Source organism: Aspergillus tubingensis (genome assembly GCF_013340325.1).
Source record: "Aspergillus tubingensis WU-2223L DNA, scaffold_15, whole genome shotgun sequence".
NCBI classification, from domain to species: domain Eukaryota; kingdom Fungi; phylum Ascomycota; class Eurotiomycetes; order Eurotiales; family Aspergillaceae; genus Aspergillus; species Aspergillus tubingensis.
This window is the reverse complement of record NW_023336289.1, coordinates 457,827-480,843: the sequence shown is the minus strand read 5'-3', so window position 1 is coordinate 480,843 and position 23,017 is coordinate 457,827. Positions and strand designations below refer to the sequence as shown.

General features: G+C 52.2%; 7 protein-coding genes across 7 annotated transcripts; 5 read left to right on the top strand and 2 right to left on the bottom strand.

Moving 5' to 3' along the window:
* Positions 1-180: 180 nt before the first annotated feature.
* On the top strand, positions 181-3,209 carry AtWU_10993 (C6 transcription factor; the record flags this gene model as incomplete). Its single annotated transcript, XM_035506095.1, has 3 exons — positions 181-1,127; positions 1,198-2,116; positions 2,172-3,209. 3 exons carry the CDS (start codon positions 181-183, stop codon positions 3,207-3,209), a joined length of 2,904 nt encoding a protein of 967 aa, XP_035361988.1.
* A 1,066-nt stretch (positions 3,210-4,275) lies between these two features.
* On the top strand, positions 4,276-6,718 carry AtWU_10992 (J domain-containing protein; the record flags this gene model as incomplete). Its single annotated transcript, XM_035506094.1, has 4 exons — positions 4,276-4,707; positions 4,799-5,140; positions 5,197-6,516; positions 6,575-6,718. 4 exons carry the CDS (start codon positions 4,276-4,278, stop codon positions 6,716-6,718), a joined length of 2,238 nt encoding a protein of 745 aa, XP_035361987.1.
* Positions 6,719-7,237: 519 nt separating this feature from the next.
* Positions 7,238-9,140, top strand: AtWU_10991 (SKIP/SNW domain-containing protein; the record flags this gene model as incomplete). Its single annotated transcript, XM_035506093.1, has 3 exons — positions 7,238-7,384; positions 7,490-8,917; positions 8,973-9,140. The coding sequence occupies 3 exons, from the start codon at positions 7,238-7,240 to the stop codon at positions 9,138-9,140; spliced, it is 1,743 nt and encodes a 580-aa protein (XP_035361986.1).
* A 3,582-nt stretch (positions 9,141-12,722) lies between these two features.
* Positions 12,723-14,320, top strand: AtWU_10990 (ACT domain-containing protein; the record flags this gene model as incomplete). The annotated part of the gene is made up of 3 exons (XM_035506092.1): positions 12,723-12,770; positions 12,900-13,288; positions 13,342-14,320. 3 exons carry the CDS (start codon positions 12,723-12,725, stop codon positions 14,318-14,320), a joined length of 1,416 nt encoding a protein of 471 aa, XP_035361985.1.
* A 1,688-nt stretch (positions 14,321-16,008) lies between these two features.
* Positions 16,009-17,330, bottom strand: AtWU_10989 (WD40 repeat domain-containing protein; the record flags this gene model as incomplete). Its single annotated transcript, XM_035506091.1, has 4 exons — positions 16,009-16,031; positions 16,207-16,806; positions 16,875-17,213; positions 17,273-17,330. 4 exons carry the CDS (start codon positions 17,328-17,330, stop codon positions 16,009-16,011), a joined length of 1,020 nt encoding a protein of 339 aa, XP_035361984.1.
* A 588-nt stretch (positions 17,331-17,918) lies between these two features.
* Positions 17,919-19,434, bottom strand: aspC (septin CDC12; the record flags this gene model as incomplete). The annotated part of the gene is made up of 7 exons (XM_035506090.1): positions 17,919-17,988; positions 18,041-18,549; positions 18,613-18,923; positions 18,990-19,152; positions 19,211-19,253; positions 19,309-19,322; positions 19,393-19,434. The coding sequence occupies 7 exons, from the start codon at positions 19,432-19,434 to the stop codon at positions 17,919-17,921; spliced, it is 1,152 nt and encodes a 383-aa protein (XP_035361983.1).
* Positions 19,435-20,010: 576 nt separating this feature from the next.
* AtWU_10987 (snoRNA-binding rRNA-processing protein PWP2) lies at positions 20,011-22,987 on the top strand (the record flags this gene model as incomplete). Its single annotated transcript, XM_035506089.1, has 5 exons — positions 20,011-20,028; positions 20,129-20,241; positions 20,310-20,805; positions 20,853-21,100; positions 21,151-22,987. 5 exons carry the CDS (start codon positions 20,011-20,013, stop codon positions 22,985-22,987), a joined length of 2,712 nt encoding a protein of 903 aa, XP_035361982.1.
* Positions 22,988-23,017: the final 30 nt, after the last annotated feature.

Genomic DNA, 23,017 nt, shown 5'->3' with positions numbered 1-23,017 from the left:
TAGGCTCGCTTTCTACACTTCTCCTCTCCTGAAGTACGAGGATTCACCGGTCAAAGCCAAGAAGCCGTTTCTGTAGGGGCTCTGCCTCGTTATCACAGGACCCGAGTCGCGGATTCTGATGCAGTCCGGCGGGATTTAGGTGCTACCCTCAAATAATTCTGGACACCATAGTCACCCACAATGTCTGCTTTCCCAGCGGGATCCTTCAGCAACATGTCGCCTGCTATAGATTCCACGTCGCAGCGACAGTCTGATCGCCCAACTGATCCTTCAGTGCCAGCATCCCACCCGTACCAACTCCCACCCCCTCGCACTTCCGCTCCCTTGCCTTTTGGGACAGCTCCGTTTCTACATCAACGCAACCAAGCAGAAGGTCGCGAGCTGGAAGAAACATCGCTGGGTCGCTCAAAGATTCCAGGCCAGCAACAGACGGCCAATGAACAGCTTCCGCCAGTTAGCCAATTGTTGACCCCCACAGCCCATCCAAGCCGTCCATCATCTCCCTACCAACCTCACCGATTTGGCATCTATACACCCCCAAATGGCAGCACAGCATCACCGACGCCGTTCCGACAGAGCGACTCTTTACCACGACCTAGCCTACACGAAAGCCCTCGGGCTTATCCCGAAAATCTCCCGCATTCACATACCAGGAGTCTCCCACCCCTAGCCCATCTCTCCACCCCCGGCCTAGCACGTGAAGGTCCGCTACATCCTATTCATACTGGATCTCCTGTTCAATCCAGTCAAGCTGCATCGTATCCGTACTACGGTTTCAACTCGCCGGAGAAGGAGTATACCAGAGACTTTTCTCCCAGTGAGACTCCCGATTCTGCAGCAACAAACAATCCCTCTCACACATCCAACGTGCGTTCTCATGTGGTGGATGAGAGATATGTGGAGGGCGAAGGTCTCTGCTACATATACGCAGACGGTTCGCATTGTCCCAAGATTATCGACGGAGTTCCGGTCAATGCAAATTGGGGGATCACCAAAGCCGGCAAACCGAGGAAGCGACTCGCGCAGGCCTGCTTAACCTGCAGAGAAAAGAAAATTAAATGCCAACCGAATCTTCCTAAATGCGACCAATGTCAGAAGTCTGGGAGGGAATGCAGATTCGAGAGCGCGTAAGTCTTTGGCAATGGTGCCTTGACGACCCTTGGTAACGCGACTAACCTGTCTTGGTTTCGACACTAGTCCCCGCGGCCATCGTGCGGCCCTAAAGGCGACACAACTTGCGAGTCGATACGAACCACGAGAGAGCCTCCCCCCTGGCAGCTATGCTTATGGCGCAGCATCCCAGTCCCCGTACTCTGCGATCCGGGCTTCGGAGAGTTCGGCCTCCCTTCCGAACACCAGTTCTCAATCGCCGAGATCTGAAGTATCGATGTTGACACCCTCCGCCATGGAAGGCCCCCAAGATAGTGTAATGGACCACGAGCAGTACAGGCTCAGAATGCCGGGTCATGGTCGGCTATCCATTGGAGCGGAGGACACTGCTAGACGTCTAGCCGATGATGTTTCGCTTGGGTCTCATGACTACTCCGACATCCTCATGGAGATGAAGGATCTGGACCCTCAAGACCCTCTTGTATCCGACTGGCATACAGATCCGTTTGAGGCAGACCCAGAGGCGGCAGTTCATTATGTGGAGAGCTACTTCACCCATGTGAACGACCGCCTATATTACATGTTCCCGCGGAAACGGTTTCTTTTGTGGCTGCGGTCGTGCAATACCAAGACCTCAGAAGATACGATGCTGCTGTACTCGATGATGACGCTCGGGGCGGTATTTTCCGATCGGCCCGATAAGGTGACGGCGCTCAAGAGGTATTCACGCACGGCTCGGTATGCCGTTGAACACAGTCGACACGCCCTGACCTTGCAGCTTGCCCAAAGCCGCATCATCGTCGGCCTTTGGTACTACGCCATAGGTTCCCTGGTGCCAGCCTGGGATGCAATCGGGTCGGCGGTTCGGACAGTGTGTGGACTCCGGTATAATGTTGAGTCGGGAGGGGTCATCGTAGACCAAAGCCGGCCCTGCGAATACGGCTTGCATCCCCAGGCGCTGATCGAGTGTCGTAGGCGGACTTTTTGGGTCGCTTACCTCATGGACGTAAGTAGCTCAAGTTAATTACTGTTCACCAGGCTCAGACTAATCATCCTACTAGCGCATGACTTGTTTCTATACGCCCTCCTCGACTTTCATCTCGGCCCAAGCGGCCTATCTGAGACTCCCTTGCCGGGAAGAAGTATACGAGGCGCAGGAGTATACCACCGTGCCCTATTTCCAAAGCTTCCTCAATCAAGTACCAGCATCGCCCGAGAATGATAACGCCAATTTGAGTGCTATGGCATTACAAGTTGAGATCTTGTCACTCTGGGGAGACGTATCTGACCACGTTTTCCGATTGTCCTTGGTGCCAGCCGAGGCATACAATCAGCTCTTCGAGGAATTCTACGTGAAGGTCGCCGGACGCGTCGATGAATGGGTCGCACGGCTCCCCGATCATCTAACCTTCTCGGCTGTGAATATGGAACGAAGCATCCGAACAAAGAAAGCGGATGCGTTCATGTCAATCCATCTGCTTTATCATGCAACTCTGATGGCGCTGAATAGGTATGCTCGATACCAAAATATCCGCGCGGAAATCATAGAGCGACATATCCGCACCACGCGGACCCATGCAGTAGAGATTCTCCAGATCTCGCTCGCCCTTATGCGTTGTGCTGCAGACTATGAGCCGTCTCGTATCGTTCTGGAGCCGGGAACGGCGCGAGGAACCATTCTGAACCCATTCCTCGGATACGTGATTGTGTCAGCGACAGATGTCCTCAGTGCGGCTGGACTGATGACTGATTTGCCGGAGAGTATAAATCTGATCCGTGGGGCCTTGGAGGCTGTGCGAGAGCTGGCGCGCTTCTGGGGCGGTGCCATGCCCCTGGCGACGTTAATAGAAAAGCGTCTAGAAGCTATGAATGAAAGTCTGCAGCAACAGGCTGGCTCCGACCGGAAGGCGGCGTTTTTCGTGCACGGCCCATCGCTGGATAGCCAGGTGCGTGCAGGAGTGCAGCAGCAGCCAGATTTGGCGACGAACGAAGACCTAATGTATGGCGGTCTGCCCCGGGAGCAATTGTTCGGCGCACTGGGAGCGGGCGACGTTCCCTTCTCAGATGAGACGGTCCTTTGGATTAGAGAGAGGAGCTGATAGCTCTTCTACCCGTTGTTGGGATGTAACTTTTTTGCATTATGAGCGGATATACAAAAGCTGTTGCAATTGTGTTTTAGCAGGTTATACCCGGGAGGCTTGTTTGGATTGAGTTGTTGTTGCTGAATATACTATGTTACGGTAGCCCCGGAGGTATGTGGGCTTACTGCTCTTACAGATGACACGAGTGACGATGTTGCACATGGATTGTATATTAGAGTCGATATATTAGACGTTCCGGCAGGAGTCGTGAGTTTCAAACTAAGTTAAGCACCAGTTTCAGCATCGAAAGAGCTTACCAGATACTAATTAGTAGTAATTGACGAGTCATGGCGAGTGTCCCACTTTGACGCTGCATGAATCAGCTCGTGCTCGCCTGCCCGAATTAGGAAGTCGCCCAATCAGTAGTAAACAGTAGTTTCCCCCCTTAAGTCATGCCTTATCGGCGCTATGCTCGATCTCTCCCCGCCACACGATTGAGCTGTTATCATCTAGTACTAAAGCTAGATCCTCCTTCAATATTCAATTTGACCTTTTCATCCATCCAAAAGGCCAGGGCCGCCAATGTGGTCGGTACTCCCCAGAGAAAAAGGGAGGGCGGACAGGAAGCTGAGGGAGGGAGTGAGTGGGAAGAACGCAAAAGAAGGGCTGACGGAATCGCCGAAACCGCCGACTTCGATTTTCCGACGTCATTCAAAATGCGTGCGCGCCTTTCCTTTTCTTTCTTTTGCTTCCCCTTCAGCCAAACACTTTGCGCATACAGGCGCCCCCTCATTAATTAACGTTCGCTTTATTTACAGGAAGGAAATAAAAGGAGTTTCGAATCAGATCTCGTCTCACAATATGTCAACATGATTATCTAAAGGACAAAAAAACTGAACAGCCAGCTTTCCCCGCTTCACAACTACCTACCTACCTACCTACCTACTAGCTTTTTCGACAACCGTCCTCATAAACACGCGCGCGCGTGTATGCGCAAAATCCATACTTTAATCAGCCGTGCGGCAGCGACAGCAACAGCGACAGCGACGACCTCACCAGCACTACCGAATAATAACGGATAACCATGGGTTCCAATCCACCACCACCCAAAGATCAGGATGAGGCCTCGTCTCCGCCCGAGGAACTTGATTACTATGCCATCCTTAATCTCCCGCGCTCTCCACCCCCCACGGAAGCTCAGATTCGGTCCGCGTACCGAACCCTCACGCTAAGTTTTCATCCGGATAAGCAGCCGGCGGAGTTGGCGGACTCTGCGCGACGACATTTCGATCGCATTCAGGAGGCATATGATACGTTGGTGGATCCGAAGAAGAGGGCGGTGTATGATGAATTGGGTGTGCAGGGGATGAAACAAGAATGGGTGATTCTTGACAGGATCGCCAAGGATATGAGGGTCGGGGTGAGGGCCATGTCTGGGGAGGAGTTTCGGGGGTGGTTTTTGGAAGTGATGAAGAGGAGGGAGAGGGCTGTGGTGGAGAGGATGGTTGGGTCAAGGGTGGGTTTCTGCTCTTCTCTTTCTACTCCCTTTCTTTGGTTTCTTGGAGGTGCGGGGGTTATGGTTGTGCTAATGGATGCAAATTCTATAGGGCTCTATCACTATTGGGTTCGATGCCTCTAATGCCGTGTCCTACGATGAGGAGGAGGACGCCTTATATATTGAAATGCCGTCGCCGAGGCCCTCGAATTATGCACTGGGGTTCTCTTTCAAGGCGCCACTGCCGCGATTGGGCTCTTTCCTGGGAAGGGAAGGCGAGGATGAGAATGAGAATGAAAGTGAAAACGATGAGGGACCTGAAACAAGGAAACTGTTCAAGGAGTACGGTGAGGAGACGGAGTTGACATTTAACGCGGGCATCTCGGGGGAGGTAGAGCAGATGCACCAGGAAGCCAACTTCAAATTCCCGGATGGCAGGAAAGAAACTCACCTTGTACGTTGACTGAGTGATGAAACTTTCCATTGGGAAATTGCTGACGCTGTGTTTAGCTGCCGCTGCCGTATTTCTTGATCGCGAACCAGATTAATCTGGGAGTCGGGGCAAGCCAACTATTTGGGGGTCCTTATAGTGTTAAGGGCCTCGCAAAACCCCCGTTTGCGTTCATGCAGAACTCCGTCATGAGTGTGAACGCTTCAGTGTTGCCACACCCATCGCTTGAGACAACCTGGACGAAGTCCTTCGTCCCTATCCCTGGCGCGAAACCCATCAGTGTGCAAGTCGATGTTGATTTTGATCGGTCGCCGCAACGGGCGCCCCCTCGTTTCGCTTTGAAGGTCACCAGGCAGATTGGTGATAGGAGGTTCTTGGTAAGTAGCTGGTCAAGCGGCTCCTTACTCTGGCCGAAACCTTTCCGCCATTTCTTTTTACCCCTCATAGAGTTCGGGTTGAACGCCGACACTGCAATGTCCGTTCCTACTCATCCCAGCTTCTTCCAAATCGGCGTCGTCTCTCAGCCCAAGCGGCAGATTTCCCCAGCGGATGTCGAGGAAGAGATGGAGGGTGATGAGGAGGATGAGGAGTTTGAAATACTTCGCCGCCAGCAGCGCAAGGAGATTGGAGCTGCCGAAGCTTGGCAGACGAATGTGACAGCTACTCCGATGCAAACCACCTTGTCATTCGTTTATTCGCGCAATGTTTTCTCAGGAAAATCGGCCTACGAGCGTTTACGCTCGGAATGGAGCTCTGAGGGCCACCATTCTTTGCCGGAGGACAATGAGCCGCGTTCTGTACGGGTCAATGTCGAAACTACCGTGGGGCGTGATTTGGCGCTTGGATGGCATATTGAGGGGACCCGCCAGGTAGGCGATTTCACTCGCATGGGTCTTGGTGTTGGGGTTCGAGATATGCAGGGCCTCGTCGTGACTGTGTCCTGGAGCAGGCTGGGCCAGAAGATCAGGGTGCCCATATCTGTTATCCCGTTTGGGCTTGTCGATGTGGATGTAGCTGCAATGGCTATTATTTGCCCATGGCTAGCGTACTGCGCGCTAGAATTTGGGTTTATCCGTCCAAGGGAAAAAAAGAGACATCGCCGGGCGATTGCCCGACGACAGAAGCAGCTGAGAAGGCTGGTGCCCAAGAAGCGGGCCGAGAGCCAAGAAGCCATCGAGATTATGACTGAGCAAGTACAGCGCCGACAGGCGAAAGAGGCTAAGCAGGGAGGTTTGGTCATTCTCCGGGCTGAGTACGGTTACTATCCTTCGAAGAAGGACAGGGAAAATGGCCGAGGATTGGAAGTCACTGATGTTTCTATCCCGGTGGCTGCATTGGTTGACCACGGGCAACTGGCCATCCCTAAGGAAATGGCCAAGGTGAGTTTACGATTCCGTCTGCAGGTGATGATAGCAGTGCTAATATGAGTTGACGCAGTCCCATATCCTTGGATTCCACGACCCGGCTCCGCTTCTGCCTAAAATGCTCAAGATATGGTACAATTACCATGGACAGGAGCATTACGTTGAAGCAAAGGAAACAGAAGACATTTCTTGTCCTATGCGTTCGCATCTATTGTAGCTGAGCACATATCTGTCGCCCTACTTTTCTTGATTTTGTATACATGCTGCACTACTAGCTTTTTGGCATCACTCTCCATTCATATTTGCATAAGGAAATGTGCACTATATCACATACTTCTTCCCCTTTTGAATATTTCCAGGCGTCTGATTCATATATTGCATGCATTTGTCAATACGTTCGTGTATGTTAGCGATAGCATTGAACGAGGCTAATACATAAGGTCGAGCTCTGGTGGTCTTCCATGACACGGCGAGTCGACTCTCAACTTCACTCTCTACTCGAATATATACCAATCTACTCACACCAACTGTATCTTTAATTACTTTAATCAAATTTGATTAGACTACGAACCCAAGTACAAGTTATCAGCAACTTCTAAGGCGGTGACCGTGCACGTGACCCGCCCGGTTCCCGCTGCGCCAAAAGAAGCCAAGCCCATCTTCACTCGCCATCGAAGAACCATTTCATCATATTCCTCCTCCACCAATTCTCTTCCCTCCCCCTCACAACTTCAGAATGGCATCCATAGCGGAGGGCCTATTCAAGTCTCTCCCCAAGCCGAAATACACCGGCGAGGAGGAAGAGCTACCACAACATGCACAGCCCCGAGGTCCGCGGGTCGTAGGCCCGGGACAACTCGACGAAACACAGATTGTTCTCCGGGTGGGTAGCACCGCATCCATACATAATCCAATCCACCTAAACCTATAGCTCACCTTCACTACTATAACTCAATGCTAATGACGATGATCATGTTGGTATCTACAGAGAACCGGCCCCCCTCCCTACCAGAATCGAGCCGGATGGCGGCCCCGCGCCCCCGAAGACTTTGGCGATGGCGGCGCGTTCCCCGAGATTCTAGTCGCGCAGTACCCCCTCGACATGGGCCGGAAGGGCACATCATCGACATCAAACGCGCTCGCCGTGCAAGTCGACGCTGAAGGAAAAGTCAAATACGATGCTATCGCGCGCCGCGGACACAGCGACAACCGGATCGTGCATGCCTCGTTTAAGGATCTGATTCCGCTGCGCCAGCGCGTCGACATGGGCGAGGTGTCGTTGGATCGGCCGTCGGAGGAAGAAGTCCAGGCGCAGATGGAGAAGACGAAGAACGCGCTCGCCAGTTTGGTGGAGGGTGCGGCGGCGGCGCAGAAGCCGAAGAACGTGAAGGGTGGACGCAGAGCGGAGCCTACGTTTGTGAGGTACACGCCGGCTAATCAGATGGGTGATACGTCGAAGAAGAATGATCGTATTATGAAGATCGTTGAGAGACAGCAGGATCCCATGGAGCCGCCGAAGTTCAAGCATAAGAAGATTCCTCGTGGTCCGCCGTCGCCGCCTCCGCCGGTCATGCATTCGCCGCCGAGGAAGCTCACGGCTGAGGATCAGGAAGCGTGGAGGATCCCGCCGCCGGTGTCGAATTGGAAGAACCCTAAGGGTTACACGGTTCCGTTGGATAAGCGGTTGGCGGCTGATGGACGTGGACTGCAGGATGTGTCGATCAATGATAAGTTCGCGCAGTTTGCGGAGGCGCTGTTTACGGCGGATCGTCATGCCAGAGAGGAGGTCAGGCTGCGTGCTCAGATGCAGCAGAAGCTGGCGGAGAAGGAGAAGGCCCAGAAGGAGGAGCATCTGCGTGCGTTGGCTCAGAAGGCCCGCGAGGAGCGTGCAGCTGCTAGTAGCAGTCGGCGCGATTCTCGTGCCGGATCTCGCTCGCCTTCGCGCAGTGTCAGCCGCAGCCCGTCGCCGTACTCGGCTAGTGAGGATGAGGATGCTGCTCGGGATCGCGAGCGCATGCGTCGTGAGCGTCGTCAGGAGGCGGAGAGACAGCTCCGTCAGTCGCGGATGGGTACGGAGAGACGTATCCAGATGATGGCACGCGAGCAGAACCGGGATATTTCCGAGAAGGTGGCGCTGGGATTGGCCAAGCCGACGCAGGCATCCGAGTCGATGTATGACTCGCGTCTGTTCAATCAGACGAGCGGCATGGACTCGGGCTTTAACGAGGATAACCCGTACGACAAGCCGCTGTTTGCCGCGCAGGACGCCATTAACAGCATCTACCGTCCACGGGCGCAGGCGGATGACGATGACGGCGAAGGCGCCGAGGGTGAGATGAGCAAGATCCAGAAGCAGAATCGGTTCGAGGTGCTCGGTAGAGCGAAGGAAGGGTTCCGCGGTGCTGACATAGCTGAGGTATGTCCTTCCTACCTAGTCTACTCAAGAAGTACACAACTAACATTTCGTATAGGCTCGTGACGGCCCCGTGCAATTCGAAAAAGATACCACCGACCCCTTCGGCATCGACAGCATGATCGCCGACGTCACTAGCTCCGGTGCAGGCCAAAAGCGCTACGGTATCCAGGAAGTCGACCGTTCGGAACGGGGCTCCAAACGGGCGCGTGTCGATGATGATTAATTGTGTTGTTTGTGAATATACCTTTATTATTTTTACACTTTAACATACGCGGGGTTAGATATTTACTACCTACTACGTATGCTGTTCAACTGTACTCAATTCTTTGCTTAGGGGGTTTACTATGTGCATTGCTGCGGGCGTTGTGTGTTCACCGGTTTATACTTCCTTTTATTTTTAGTGTTGCAGAAGAGAAAATGCAAAAAGTGGTGATTTACTCTGTTCTCACTTATGATAGTCTGGCTTAGTGGAGTGGATGTGCTTGCTTATCATGGGTAAGTAGAATAGGTAACAGGATTGAACTAGTAGAAGACTAACTAGGTCATCTTTTCCTATCTATGACTGACTGCCTGAAGATGTGCCATCGCCACCACACTATACTCACTAAACAAACTAAAATAGTAAGTAAGATAGTAACTATAGAACAAGAACAAAATGCAATAGGACGGTACTTTAATCCGAAGACAGGAACATCATCATAGGCTTCTTTCTCCCACTAGTTTCTCGATAGTAATCAAGTCAAAAGACCTAAAAGAACAAGATTCGATTCTTCTTACCGCATCCCGATTCAAATCCCGAATGCGGAATGACCCACATTGTCATGTCAATCATCAATGTATGTACTGTGGAGGAGGGAAGTAGTAGTAGTAGTAGTAGAGGATTGATCAGCATGTACGTACCTGTTAATGGTGTGGTGGAGGATGTTCATGTCACACGACTTGGGTTGTAACTAGTGACTTATACTTGGGACTAAGTTAGTGAGTTACTTCCTGAAGAAAACAAGGAAATGTATACGAGGATGATGATGGGTGGGTATGTGATTATCTGAGTGTGTGGTATGTGTGTGTGTGTGTGTGTGTGTGTGTGTGTGTGTGTGTGTGTGTGTGTAGAGGAGGGAGGGGAATCTTGGAAGTTGGGGATCAAGTGATTTGGATGTGGGTTCTTTCTGTGGACATGACTACTACTATTACTTGGGATGGTAGAAGAGAGAGGGTGTGAAATGTGGCTAGAAGTGGCTGGTGATGGTGGTGGTTGTTGCGTGTGATGAGAGGATCTATTCTGGTACTGCTACTACCTACCTGGAGTATGGTGTCTGCCTGCTACTGTGCTGTGTATCATCCAGTCAGTGATCTGATGCAATCATAGCTGTTATAGAGGTGAGTGGCTGAGCTGATTGAATGACGGATCTACTCCGTACTCAGGCCACAACTACAATAATATAATACTCTCAGTATGCATGCATGCAGACATCAGACCACAAGATGTCGGGTCGATCAGCCGGATAACCAAACTGATTGGATGGTGGACATCCCAAATCGACTACGTACAGGAGGGCTGGGGAGTGTTGATCTAATCGAGCAGATAACGAGAGCCAATGACCCGCGCAGTTGCGAGTCATTTTGTTTGAGATTGATGGCCACCCTCGGAACTTTGTTGCTGCTGAGAAGGAGGGGATACTGACGATCGGGTTGGTTTCTAAGTGGTAGCGCTCCAAGCGCATTGGAGAGAAGCTGCTGGCTGGCTGGCTGGGAAAGAGTTGTGGTGATGAACGATTGGGAGGGGGGTCGGTAAGTTTGATCCGAGGGTCCAAGATAAGAGAGAGTGGCTGAAGGTCGGGATGTAAGTGGTGGGTTGCATGGGCTTGATTTGAGTCCGGGCTGGGAATTGGGGGATCGTGTCTTGTCTGGATAGAAAGTTATGAAAATGAGGAAAGTCTCATCCTTGGGTTGCCATTACCAGGGTTCTGAATGGCTAGATTTTTGATGGTAAGTTCGCTGCAATAGCACCTGAAATTATGCCCTAGGGGCCCGTCAGTTCAGTTGTATCCATAGCCGTTGTTCCGTTGGTCATGCCGGAATGGAACAAGATCCACTGCTAGAGTACACCGTAACCGTGTTTGCTGATGGTGCTGGTGCTGGCGCCTGGTGGAAGCGATAACGAGTCCATGAGCCCATTCCGACCTTCCCCTTAGTGCAATACTTTATAGTGGCAAATTGCTGATTAGTGCCTCATCTACGAACTTCATGGTTGTGCTTCTCCGATGCAATGCAGGATCATCTGTGTGACCGGATGGATGGAACTGGAGCGACCGTGGTGCCTGACTAGCTTACACTCCCACACGTTCATCGCACAACATCCTTGCCCCTGGAAAGTGCGGGGAGCCGATGAGCAGCAGCAGAGGAAATCCTGCCTCGCTCTGACCGTCGAATCCTGCTCCCGCCAGACATCAGCCATTAGATTAATGCTCGATCCGTGCGCCTGAATGATGCACCGGAGAGCACAGGGCAACGTCGGTACCGGCGCCTAGCGCGGGGTGGCGATCGAGGGGATTTGCTGGTGCTGCTGATAAGGTGCTGGGTCGGTGGAGCTGGAGATAAAGCCGAGACGCTGATTTGGGTGTGTTCCCACGGATGGATTATTAGGTAAAAGGTTCGTCTGATCTTTTGCTCTTAAAGTCTGGATAAGAGGAGTCATTCTGGCGGCGCGCAAAAGAAGCAGACGACGTGCCTAAACCGCCAATCAGTCAGTGCTCAAACAGATTGCTTCTAATTTTTTTTTTATTTTATTTTCTTTTCTTTTCCCTCTCCTTCCCCTCATCTGTCAAGTGTGCCTTAGCTCTTTTCTTTTCTTTTTTTCGATCCCCCGGTGTCGTACCTTGGGAAGGCTGACTCCGCCGGGTCTTTCAGCGCATCTCCGGTGTGGCGGTTGAAGTGTAACATTTTCAAAGTCAACTGGAGACAGACAGGTAATTGAACCAGTCTGAAGCAAAAGGGATTGAGGGAAAGTGAGACAGGAAAGAAAGGGGAACTTCGAGGGTTGCCGAGGAATTAGAAGTGAGGAGGAGAGAAAGAGAAAGAGGAAGTGCAGGAAGAAGACCAGAAGCTCAAGTCACCTGCTCTTCTTCTCCCCTCTTGAGAATCAACCACCACGACAACTTCAACTCCCCTTCCACCTACTCTCCAGTCCTCACTACCTCCTTATTTGGTCTTATTCAGTCATCAACCCATCCTCCACTTCCCCTGCTCTACCCGATCCCCCGTGCTGCGTCTATCCCGCACCATCTCTCTCTGATTAGATCTTCCTCCCTTCTTGCGTGCTGGCTCTCATTGATATCATTCTTTCAAACAATGGCGTAACCAAGGGGGTTTGGAAAACAATGAAAGCAAGCTGTCTGCCATCCAGAACTCTCAAGCGCAAAAAGAAAAGAAAAGCATAAAGAAGACCACCGACCACTCACGCTGTCACCAGAGGATTCGAGTTGCCCTGCGCCACACATTACTGGTCCCGTTCACCTGCCTCACCCTGTATTGCCTGGTGTCTTGCCAGCCTTTCACATCATCATCATCATCATCATACTTCCGATCGTGACTACTTCTCCTTTTATCTTCTCTCGTATGCTCGGCCTTGTATCCACCTGGCATCACTAAAACCACTCTGTCGCCTGAGTTTGTGGATATTCGGTGACGGCAGCTGATTTGAGCACCTTAACTACTACTACTTGTCACATACACTGAACTCGCACTCATTCGATTGTGCATGATCCCGATCTTCTGATGCAAATACGTCATCTGGATATCGACAACCATGATGGAACAGTCATTATCTCTCATCTCTGCCCAGGTCCAGTTCATGGTAAGTCTTCAAGTACCATCGCTATCATGCTGTCTCCTTCACTGCACCGATGCCCCCAAATCTACGCGGAGCAGCATGGAATCCCCTCCTGGTAGACTAATCTTGCTGACCACTGTTGTTGAAATACAGGAAGACAGGCTGGCCCTGGTGCATATCCCTTTAGACCTATATCCCTTCTTTTTGAATCCGATCATGCAGATTCTCTTCCATGAGGTGCCTCCTATCTCCGAGAACCAAATGGAAGAGGACGATGGGTACGCAGAGGGGCATAGACGCCACCAGCCGGCATTTTTGAATTTCTCAATCACCCCTGTGGAATGCTCGATCATGTGCCCCAGACAGCTTGCTAATGAGTACTTCGCTCCTCTGGTCAACAAGTTCGTTCAGAGCAGTTCCTCGGGCCAAAGCCGCCTCTCCATCAGCCATGATGATTTTATTGCCATGCAGGTGTACGGAGAGGGCCTCGAAGCTGGCCAACGGGTCCTCGAGCTTACGAGCCCGCTGGCCATGGCAGGAATGTATGGTGCAGCTGACCTTGAGTTTGTGCAACGTTCTGGCTGACATGCTGTAGCTCTATCTTCTTCATCTCCACGTACTTTTCCGACTACATCATCGTGCCTCTTCGAAGCAAGACCCAGGTTATTGAAGCCTTGGAGAAGCGTGGCTTTCATTTCGAAATGTCAACGGAGGCTTTCGTCAACAACAACCAATCCCAATTCAACAGCTGCTTTAGTCCCGTCTCGTCCCGGTCGGCGAGCAGCCTGAGCTCCCCTCCTGCCACTCCGCCACCCTCGTCGCTGGATGAACTGCAAACGCGCACGTTCAGCTCGCTGCGGAAGCACCAAATTGTCCCATCCGTTGACAGAACCCTGCGTCTAGTGCAATGCGCCGCGCATCACCGCTACACGAGCGATACAAGCTCCATTGCCATCCTCCGGGAAGCCCTCACGACAGCTTTGATCGTCGACAAGCCACGGTTCCTCTCCCTCACCCTAACCGCTGCTGACCCCGCGGCATCACTCTTGCTGGAAAAGCGTCTTCTCCCCCGCTTCTCAAGTGACTCATCAGCGGCCACTGACTCGGATGACGATACAAGTCTTCTCTTGGGATCTAAGGAAGAGGTTCTTGTTCCCATCATGCTCGACCTACGTAAGCTTCCGCTGGAAGCTTCAGGTATTGTGTGCGGAGTTGCTGGCCGACTGGCCGACGCGACGCACGCACGGGGCGATGAGGATACTGACGTATCCACGATTCTTTCCCATTCGTGGAACGGCGGTGGCTCCTCTTTCGACAGTGCCTTCAAAAATGTCCTGTCCTCTAGCCACGGCTCCGGTGGACCTGTCAGATCCTTCGGCACTAGCCCCGGCTACAGAACCCATCGTCTGCAGCCAGACATGGACCCATACATGGACGCCGTCGAGATCAGCTTTCTTAGCACTGCGCGGGCGGGTTCCATCATTGTGGGCGAACACGAGCTTCATCGTGCCGTCGACGCCCTCGAAGCAGAAAGCCACGAACCCGATGCAGGAATCACGGCACTCGAACTCTGATCTTCTTCTGCTTACAACAAAAAGTTTTTTGAACCACTTGTTTTGCATTTACTCTTCTTTTTCACCCTGCTTATTCTTGATTTTCCGTTATTCAGCGTAGCAACCACGCTCAATTCCCTTGTGTCCTTTCGATTCTTACTTGTTTTCTTAATGAATTATGCTCAAACGGATACCAAAAATGCTGCATCATCTTATTTTTCCCTTTGTTGCATTGACCTTTCTTGCTTGGACTTCCCCTTCTAGCAAACTGCAGCTCGGACTTACGTTGCATACATTCCGAAAAGTTTAATGTATCGAGATATATGCATTTTTTCTTCTTTTTCCTGCGACACGGAATTTCTATCTTTACTTTCTTTAAGCACGACATACTGTTTCCACTTTTCCTAACACTGTCAATACTTTAGCAAGCGAGGTCGGAGTTGTCTATTTGGGTTCGTTTCGACCCGTGTTTAATCCTCGAATTACTTTCAGGGCGGATATACGTGATTTGTATCTAGCATGGCTGACGATCTATATTTCCTAGTCTAAACTGCATATGGGTGATTGGAAATTGTATGGAAGAATCACAGACAAAGTTTCACGATGACAAAGAAATCATTGATCCTCAAGTTGGGTCTATTGCAGAGCCTCAATCCTGTATTACTTCCAACCAAACCAAAACCGTATCTCGCGTCATCAAAAATCACTCAGTAGACTCGTCCTTCCGCAATTGGTTGCGCAGAGGATAGTTAGGCGCTCAGACAATCCAAGCGCTCCTTCGAGGCTGAGCGAGCGAGCGAGCGATGAGCAACGACAATACTCGCCACCGCACTGTGTCTGTCTGTCGCCACAGGCTGGAATGCCTCGTGAACAATATAACAGAACTGCAAGGAAAATTAAAAGCTTCAGCCTGCTCAATGTTTCTCCACCATCTCACACACTGATCCAATCATTGAACAGATGGATACGTAGTCGCTACTTACACCGATACACCACACCACACCATATCCGGGCTGAACCTAACCTATTCCCTGTTTCGGCAGACGTACAAGAATAGTAAGTAGCCTAGCGTCGCTGCTTATTATTCTCCCTCCTCTTTTTTATGTCATTTGGTCTGTCTGGTAGAGTGGAGTGGAGCGGAGTGGCGCACGCACCACCTATCCGATGATCACGACAGCTGATGCAATGCGAGGCGACGCAACGCAATCTATCTATCTATCTTTATTTTCTTGCCGGCGATATCCGAGAAGGAAGAAGATGGTGGGCGGGCAAGGACGGAAAGTAAGTAAGCAAGTAGCCAGCAAGCGGTACTTGTTAGGGGATAAATGCAGGCAACAAGGCTGAGAACATCCGTTCGCATTGGTGTGCATTGATAAGCGCTACACGCTACACGTGCTGTTGATGGTGGTGGTGGCGTTTTCTTATAAGTTCGCATGGTATCCAGTCATGGTTGGAACACGAGCCATTGAGGGGTGGAAAGGGAAGCGCAAAGCTAAGCCAAGAGGGTGAGAACGTCTGTGCGTAGGCGCTGGTGGCTGATGATGATTATTATTGCTGACGGGGAACCTTGCCTGTTGACCGGTTGGCTTGGTTGCTGGGGTATTGTAGTCTTGTCTTGTCTTGTCGGGATTAGTTGATGAGTGGCTGGGCTCTAGCTAGCTCTTGACTAGCTAGCTAGCTGGGCAAGGGTCAGACAACACAGTCTAAACTTAGCGATAGACTTTGACGGTTCCTGATGGTTACCAGTCAGCAGAGGGACAGTTGGTTAGCCACGTGCAATGCGCCACGTAGTGAGAAAAACAGGTACAGTGCAGAGTTTGAAAACGAGGACAAAATGCATAGTAGTGGTAAATAAAGATAGAGGAGGGTTGCACAAACAAAAATAGACAATGATAGCTGAGACATACCATCTGAACAACCACCAGCCCAGCAATTTCCTTTTTCATTCCACGATACAGCACTCACGGCCTTGACGCCTGGTCCGGCTGGGACACACGCGACCACTTCTCCACTGAGCACATCCCAGGCGAATACGGACGCCTGCGTAGCATCATTGCCATTGCCAGAGTCATCTGCCGCACTCCCGCTGAGGACAATGGCGTCCGCTTTCGCGAATATAGAGCGAATTCGAAGGTCGCTTTTGCGATATGTGGCATTGCTATTACCCTGACTTGGACTGACATCGTCGCCGCCAAAAGCCTTTAATAGTTTGCCGTCACTCCGGTCCAGCATCCGGATGCGCCCGTCTGTTGTAGATGCTAAAAGAGCATTGCCGTCATTGGAGCAGCGAACACTAGTAACAGGGTGTGCGAGAACATCGACAAGGGTGCGTCCCATTCGAATATCGTACACTCGAACTCGACCGTCGTAGCTTGCGCTCGCGATAGAATATGTGGGCATGTGCACGTGTAAGGAGGAAACGGTATCTCGGGCTTCGGTGAGGGTCTGGATGGGCTTGTAGGAGTTGGACTTGGTATCCCAGATGTTAATAGTTGTGTCTGCGCTGCCTAGACCGGATGCAAGAACAGTTAGTGATCGCGAAGAAAAGCGTTAATTAGAATTGGGACGAATTTACCAGACACCACGACAGAGTCATCTTCGCCTGCGAATTGGACGGCCTCAACACGCGCATTGTGTCCACTCCAGCGTCTAATTGTTCCTCCCTGTTCGACATCCCACAGAAAGACCTGGCGGTCTCCACCAACGCTGGCGAACCGGGAGTTATCTGCGGCGACGGCAATATCTAACACGGAGTACCCGTGCGCCTCATACTTCTGGATTGGGGACGTTGTCTCTGCGGCGGAGCCATTGTTATTATTGGGAATAGCCCGGGAGAGGTGAATAGCACGATCTGTCGAGCCGGTAAGGACATAGGTTCCAGGATAGCTGGAGAAGGTCACAGCGTTCACGGGGCCTGAGGTACGTCAGAGGGGATCTAGAGCTTCTAGAGCTTAAGGCGTGGAGCTAGCTTACCATTGTGGGTTCTGAGGGTGTGGGCCAGTTGAGTGGGGAACTGTTTTATTGCTGGCATTGGTAATCTTTCTGAAAGACCGAGGGAAAGCTCTCAGCAACAAGCGTAGTGAAGCTGTGCGGGATCGGAGATTGTTCACTGCTCGACATGCAACATGAAGGCCGGAATGCGGAAGTTGGAGACAAAACAGATGGGCGCGGCTCACCGCCGGCGGGGTCCATATTATTTTAGCTTCAAGCAAATCCGCCAAAGTTACTCCGCATTCCTGCGGATCAACGGGAACCAACGGTTCATACTTTCTTTTTTCTGTTTTCTTTTTTTCTATTTCTCTGCAGCACATGCACATAATTAAATCTGTATTGACATGCTACGGAGTACAAGTGGGTTATTATCGAAGATGTAGTCAAACCATCGCTAGTTACCAGCAGGCAAATCAGAAGAGCAAAATCTCCAGACAACTCTGGGCGGCAATCTCGACCCAGGTTGCATGGTCCCCCTGAGCGCGCAAAATCCGAAAATCAAAAGGAAAGAAAAACATTTAAAGGGGTAGTCAGATGTAAAGATATTAGTCGAGACGAAAGCACATTTCTTCTGCTTTTCCACAGTCCGTTACAGGCCCACGGTCGTGTCCGGTGGTCCTCTGGTATCTTAACGACGTCCATGGCTGCGAGTAGAAGAGCCCTGCAGCCCCTCGATCTCCTGCTCGAGCGATTTGATTCTGTTGGCGGTTAGCATCGTGTGGTTATAAACGAGGACTTGGGCAAACTTACGCAGCATGGGTGGCCTCCAGGTCCTTGTTGAGGCGATCCCTCTCTGCAATGAGCTTCTGCTCCCACTGGCGGAACCGCTGCTCCTCGACCTTGACCTGCTCGGTGAAACGCTTGCGCAGGTTCTCCTCTTCTTCCTTGAACTTGGGGTTGTCCAGCTTCCTGGGGCGGGCCTCGCCGAATTTGCGGGTTTCCATCTGCTGTGCGCGGTAGGCCTCGTAGTGCTGCTCTTCGGTAGTGTGGATGAGATCGAGCATGTGGGTGCGGATCAGAATAGAGCGGAGCTTCTTGAAATCGCAGTGATCCTCGTTCTCAACTTCGGCAACACCCCAGGCGTATTGACGACCCTTAACGACCCGGTTGTCGGTGGTCTTGACGTCCTTCTCGGATCCGATAACAGCGAAAGGCATGGCAGCCGTGAGGGTGCGCGCGTGAGCAGCGGCATGCTCGTCGTCCTCCTCGACGGGAGGGGTGTAGATCTTGATGCCCTGGGCCTCGATGACAGCACGAATCTGATAGGATCACCTGTGGTTAACTTCCATTCTTCAGCACGGGACAATGGCTGAGTGGCTCACTCTCTGCTTGTAAACGGCCAAATCCGAGGGGCTGAGGGTATCGGCCTTGGCAACGACGGGGATAAGGTTGACACGGGAGCTCAAGCGCTTCATGACCTCAATGTCGAGGGGCTTCAGGGTGTGTCCGGTGGGGCGGATGAAGTACAGGCAGGCATGCACACGCATATCGATCTTGTCTGTACGGCGAGGCTGCTGCTCTTGCAACATGTACGACTCATGCTGGTCGTCGAGGAACTCAATGATCGGTTGCCAAGAGTCACGGTTGTTGACATAGTCTCCGAATCCGGGGGTATCAATGACGGTCAGGCGGACTAGAGCGGGAGGCAACCCGCAGCGTTAGCAGCCAGTCCAGCGGTGAGGGTGTTGTGTGTATGAACCTTTGAAGAACTTCTCCTCCAGCTCAGCCTTGGTGATCTCAATCTCGACGGTGCGGTCAATCTGCTTCTGATGACGGCGCTTGTGGTCGGCGTAGTTCTTGATGGTGGTGGAGAACAGGGTGTTGATAAAGGTGGTCTTTCCCAAGCCAGATTCACCAGCGACCTGTATGAATTGATGAGCATTGGGCTTCTTCCCTCGACAGTATCTCGAATGAACCAACCATGATAGTGAAGGCCGCACCCCGCTTGGCGACAATCTTGTGTCTGAATAGATTGGTTAGAATATATCATGAGTTGGCGCGCATCTGGCGACACATACCGCTGGTTGGGGAGCTATTGAGAAACGATGTTAGAATGAGATTTTGGATCTTGTTTGGGAATTTAGATATGGTCCATGACTTACGTTGGCAATGCCAATGGGGGAGGCAGTCTCGGTGGAGGACATGATGATAAAGGGGTGAGTTGGAACTCAATTAAACAGAGCTAAACAGCGGGAGTAAATAAAGACAAACGACAACCCTGGCCTTGAGGAGAAGGGCCAACGGTACGAGGGAAAAGCAACGAGAGATGGGGAAGAAGACAAGGCGAGGATTAGGGAAGCAATGGCCTGTTGGAGGGTGGGCGTGAAGGGGAAAGAGGGACTGGCGTGGATGGAACTTGGAGGACGTGCCTTCTTCTTCTTGCACTGGGTTGGTTTGGCTGGTTGGCTGGTCGGGTTGGCTGCCCCTGAATCCCCCCCAGGCAAACACCTGCAAACACAACCGGCGTGACCAGCCCGCCCGGGGTTGTTGGCAGCCTCAGGCAGAGTTGAAACAATAGTTCCTTGCCTCATCGGGTTTAGTGCAGACGCTATGGCCCCGGATGGCGCTAACACTATTGGAGACTAACGTCTCGGGACCGGAGCAACTGTTGATCCCGGCTCTTATCGCCCGCTTTTGGCAAGACGATTTTTTTGAAGATCGTCCGGATGGCAGAGAAAAGCGCTTGCTGATTGACGTGCAAACGGATTCGGTTGGCGACAATGAAGACAGATTTCAAGGTGAGCTCATTTGATTTGGCGTCTTTAGGTTGAATGTGACCTCGCAGCGAAAGGGGGACTGCAAGTGCTGGAAAATGTTCTAACAACATCTCTCGTCTAGTTCTCCAACCTACTGGGTACGGTCTATCGCAAAGGTAATTTGCTCTTTACGCCCGATGGCACCTGCTTGATCTCCCCAGTGGGCAATCAGGTCTCGGTATTCGACCTAGTCCAGTATGTCTACCGATTCTTCCTATGCTGTCAGATACAGACAACGTATACTGATGCGCCCCTCCCCGCAGCAACACCTCCTATACCCTTCCCTTTGCGCACCGCACCAACATTGACCGTGTTGCTCTCTCACCTCGCGGCAACCTCCTCCTGACCATTGATGAGAATGGTCGCGCTATCTTGACCAACTTCCTCCGCCGAATTGTCATTCATCACTTCTCCTTCAAAGGCCGTGTCTCCGCGCTTCAGTTCTCCCCGTCTGGTCGTCACTTCGCCGTCGGAGTGGGAAGACGCCTGCAGTTCTGGAACACCCCGACGACACCAGGCACTGACAACAATGGCGAGCTTGAATTTGCCCCCTTCGTTTTGCACCGTGACCTTGCCGGTCATTTCGACGTGATCCAGCACATCGAGTGGTCCAGCGACTCCCGCTTCTTGCTCACAGCTTCCAGGGACTTGACGGCCCGGGTATGGAGTATGGACCCCGAGGAGGGCTTCGAGCCCACTACACTGGCTGGTCATCGCCAGGGCGTGAAGGCAGCATACTTCTCTGCTGATCAAGAATCGGTAAGTCTGCGCGCAGGAGTGATTGAGCTTAAGCTAATCGCAAATAGATCTACACAGTCAGCTCGGACGGAGCCCTGTTCAGATGGGAATATGTGACCAAGAAGGACCCAGAAACGATGGATGATATCGCGGAGGCTCGCTGGAGGATTGTTAAGAAGGACTTCTTCATGCAGAACGATGCCAAGGTCAACTGTGCCGCCTTCCATGCGCCCACCAACTTGCTGGTTGTCGGGTTCTCGAACGGTCTGTTCGGACTCTATGACCTCCCGGAATTCAATCAGATCCATCAGTTGAGGTATGTGATCATCGGCTAAATACTGAGTTACAGAGCTGACTCGCGTCTAGTGTCTCCCAGAGCAACATCGACTGCGTTACGATAAACAAGTCGGGTGAGTGGCTGGCGTTTGGCTCCTCACAGCATGGTCAGCTGTTGGTCTGGGAGTGGCAGTCAGAGTCTTACATCTTGAAGCAACAAGGCCACCTTGATTCCATGAATGCATTGGCCTACTCCCCTGACGGTCAAAGAATTGTCACTGCGGCAGATGATGGAAAGATCAAGGTCTGGGACGTCAAGTCTGGCTTCTGCCTTGTCACATTTACGGAACACACGAGTGGAGTCACGGCGTGCGAGTTCTCCAAGAAAGGAAATGTTTTGTTCACAGCCTCTTTGGACGGCTCGGTAAGAGCATGGGATCTCATCCGTTATCGAAACTTCCGCACATTCACCGCTCCATCCCGGTTGTCCTTCTCATCGCTTGCTGTCGACCCCAGTGGTGAGGTTGTCTGCGCCGGATCTCCGGACTCCTTCGACATTCATATCTGGTCCGTACAGACTGGTCAGCTGCTTGACCAGTTGGCTGGTCATGAAGGACCCATTGTTACCATGGCATTTGCTGCAGACGGCAGTCACTTGGTGACCGGCAGTTGGGATCGTACCGTGCGTGTGTGGAGCATTTTCGGACGGACACAAACCAGTGAGCCGCTTCAGCTCCAGGCGGATGTGCTGAGTGTGGCTTTCCGACCTGATGGAAAGCAGGTCGCCGCGTCCACCTTGGACGGACAGCTGAGTTTCTGGTCGGTGGAGAATGCCGTGCAGGTCGGTGGAGTGGATGGTCGCCGTGATGTGTCCGGCGGACGCAAGATCACCGACCGTCAAACGGCTGCTAACGCTGCCGGGACCAAGTCCTTCCGTTGCATCAGGTACAGCTCTGACGGTAGTTGTATTCTCGCTGCTGGAAACAGCAAGTACATTTGCCTGTACGACGTGGCGACGGGCTCTATGCTGAAGAAGTATACCGTGTCGGTCAACACCTCCCTTGATGGAACCCAGGAGATCCTCAACAGCCGTGACATGACCGAAGCTGGCCCGCGCGGCCTTATTGATGAGACCGGTGAAGCCTCCGACCACGAGACACGTGTGGACCGCAACCTGCCTGGAGCCAAGCGTGGCGACCCCGGAGTCCGTACGACTCGTCCCGAGGTCCGCGTCACGGCAGTCGACTTCTCGCCTACCGGCCGTGCATTCTGTGCGGCTTCCACTGAGGGACTGCTTATCTACAGCTTGGACTCGGACCTTGTCTTCGATCCCTATGATCTCGACATCTCCATCACGCCGTCCAGCATCCTGGCCACCCTGGAAGGCGCCAAGAGAGCCGCTGTAACGGGCGAAGTGAACGACGATGACACCTTTCTGAAAGCATTTATCATGGCCTTCCGTCTGAATGAGCAGAAACTTATTCGGGCAGTCCACGAAGCCATCCCTCCCTCCGAAATCACCCATGTGGTCCGCTCAGTTCCTACGGTCTACCTTCCCCGTCTTCTCCGCTTCGTGGCTCATGCCGCGGAAGAAACGCCCCATCTCGAGTTTAACCTGCTGTGGATCGAAGCGCTCTTCAGCAACCACGGCCGGTACTTCAAGGAGAACTCGGGCAGCTTCGCGCCCGAGCTCCGTGCGGTGCAGCGCGCCATCGACGAGATCAACAACAGCTTGAAGCGACTCACTGAGAAGAACATCCACAACCTCAACTACCTCCTTTCAAGGCCGGTCCTTGCCGGAAACAAGAAGCCTGATCTGGCCATGAGGGCGCTGGGTGAGACTCTTGAGAGGAATGCGGACGACGAGAAGATGTCCGATGCTGACTCGAACGAAGAGGGTGAAGGAGAATGGGTGGGTCTGGAATGATTGTTATGTTTGTTTGTATTTGTCCTCTGT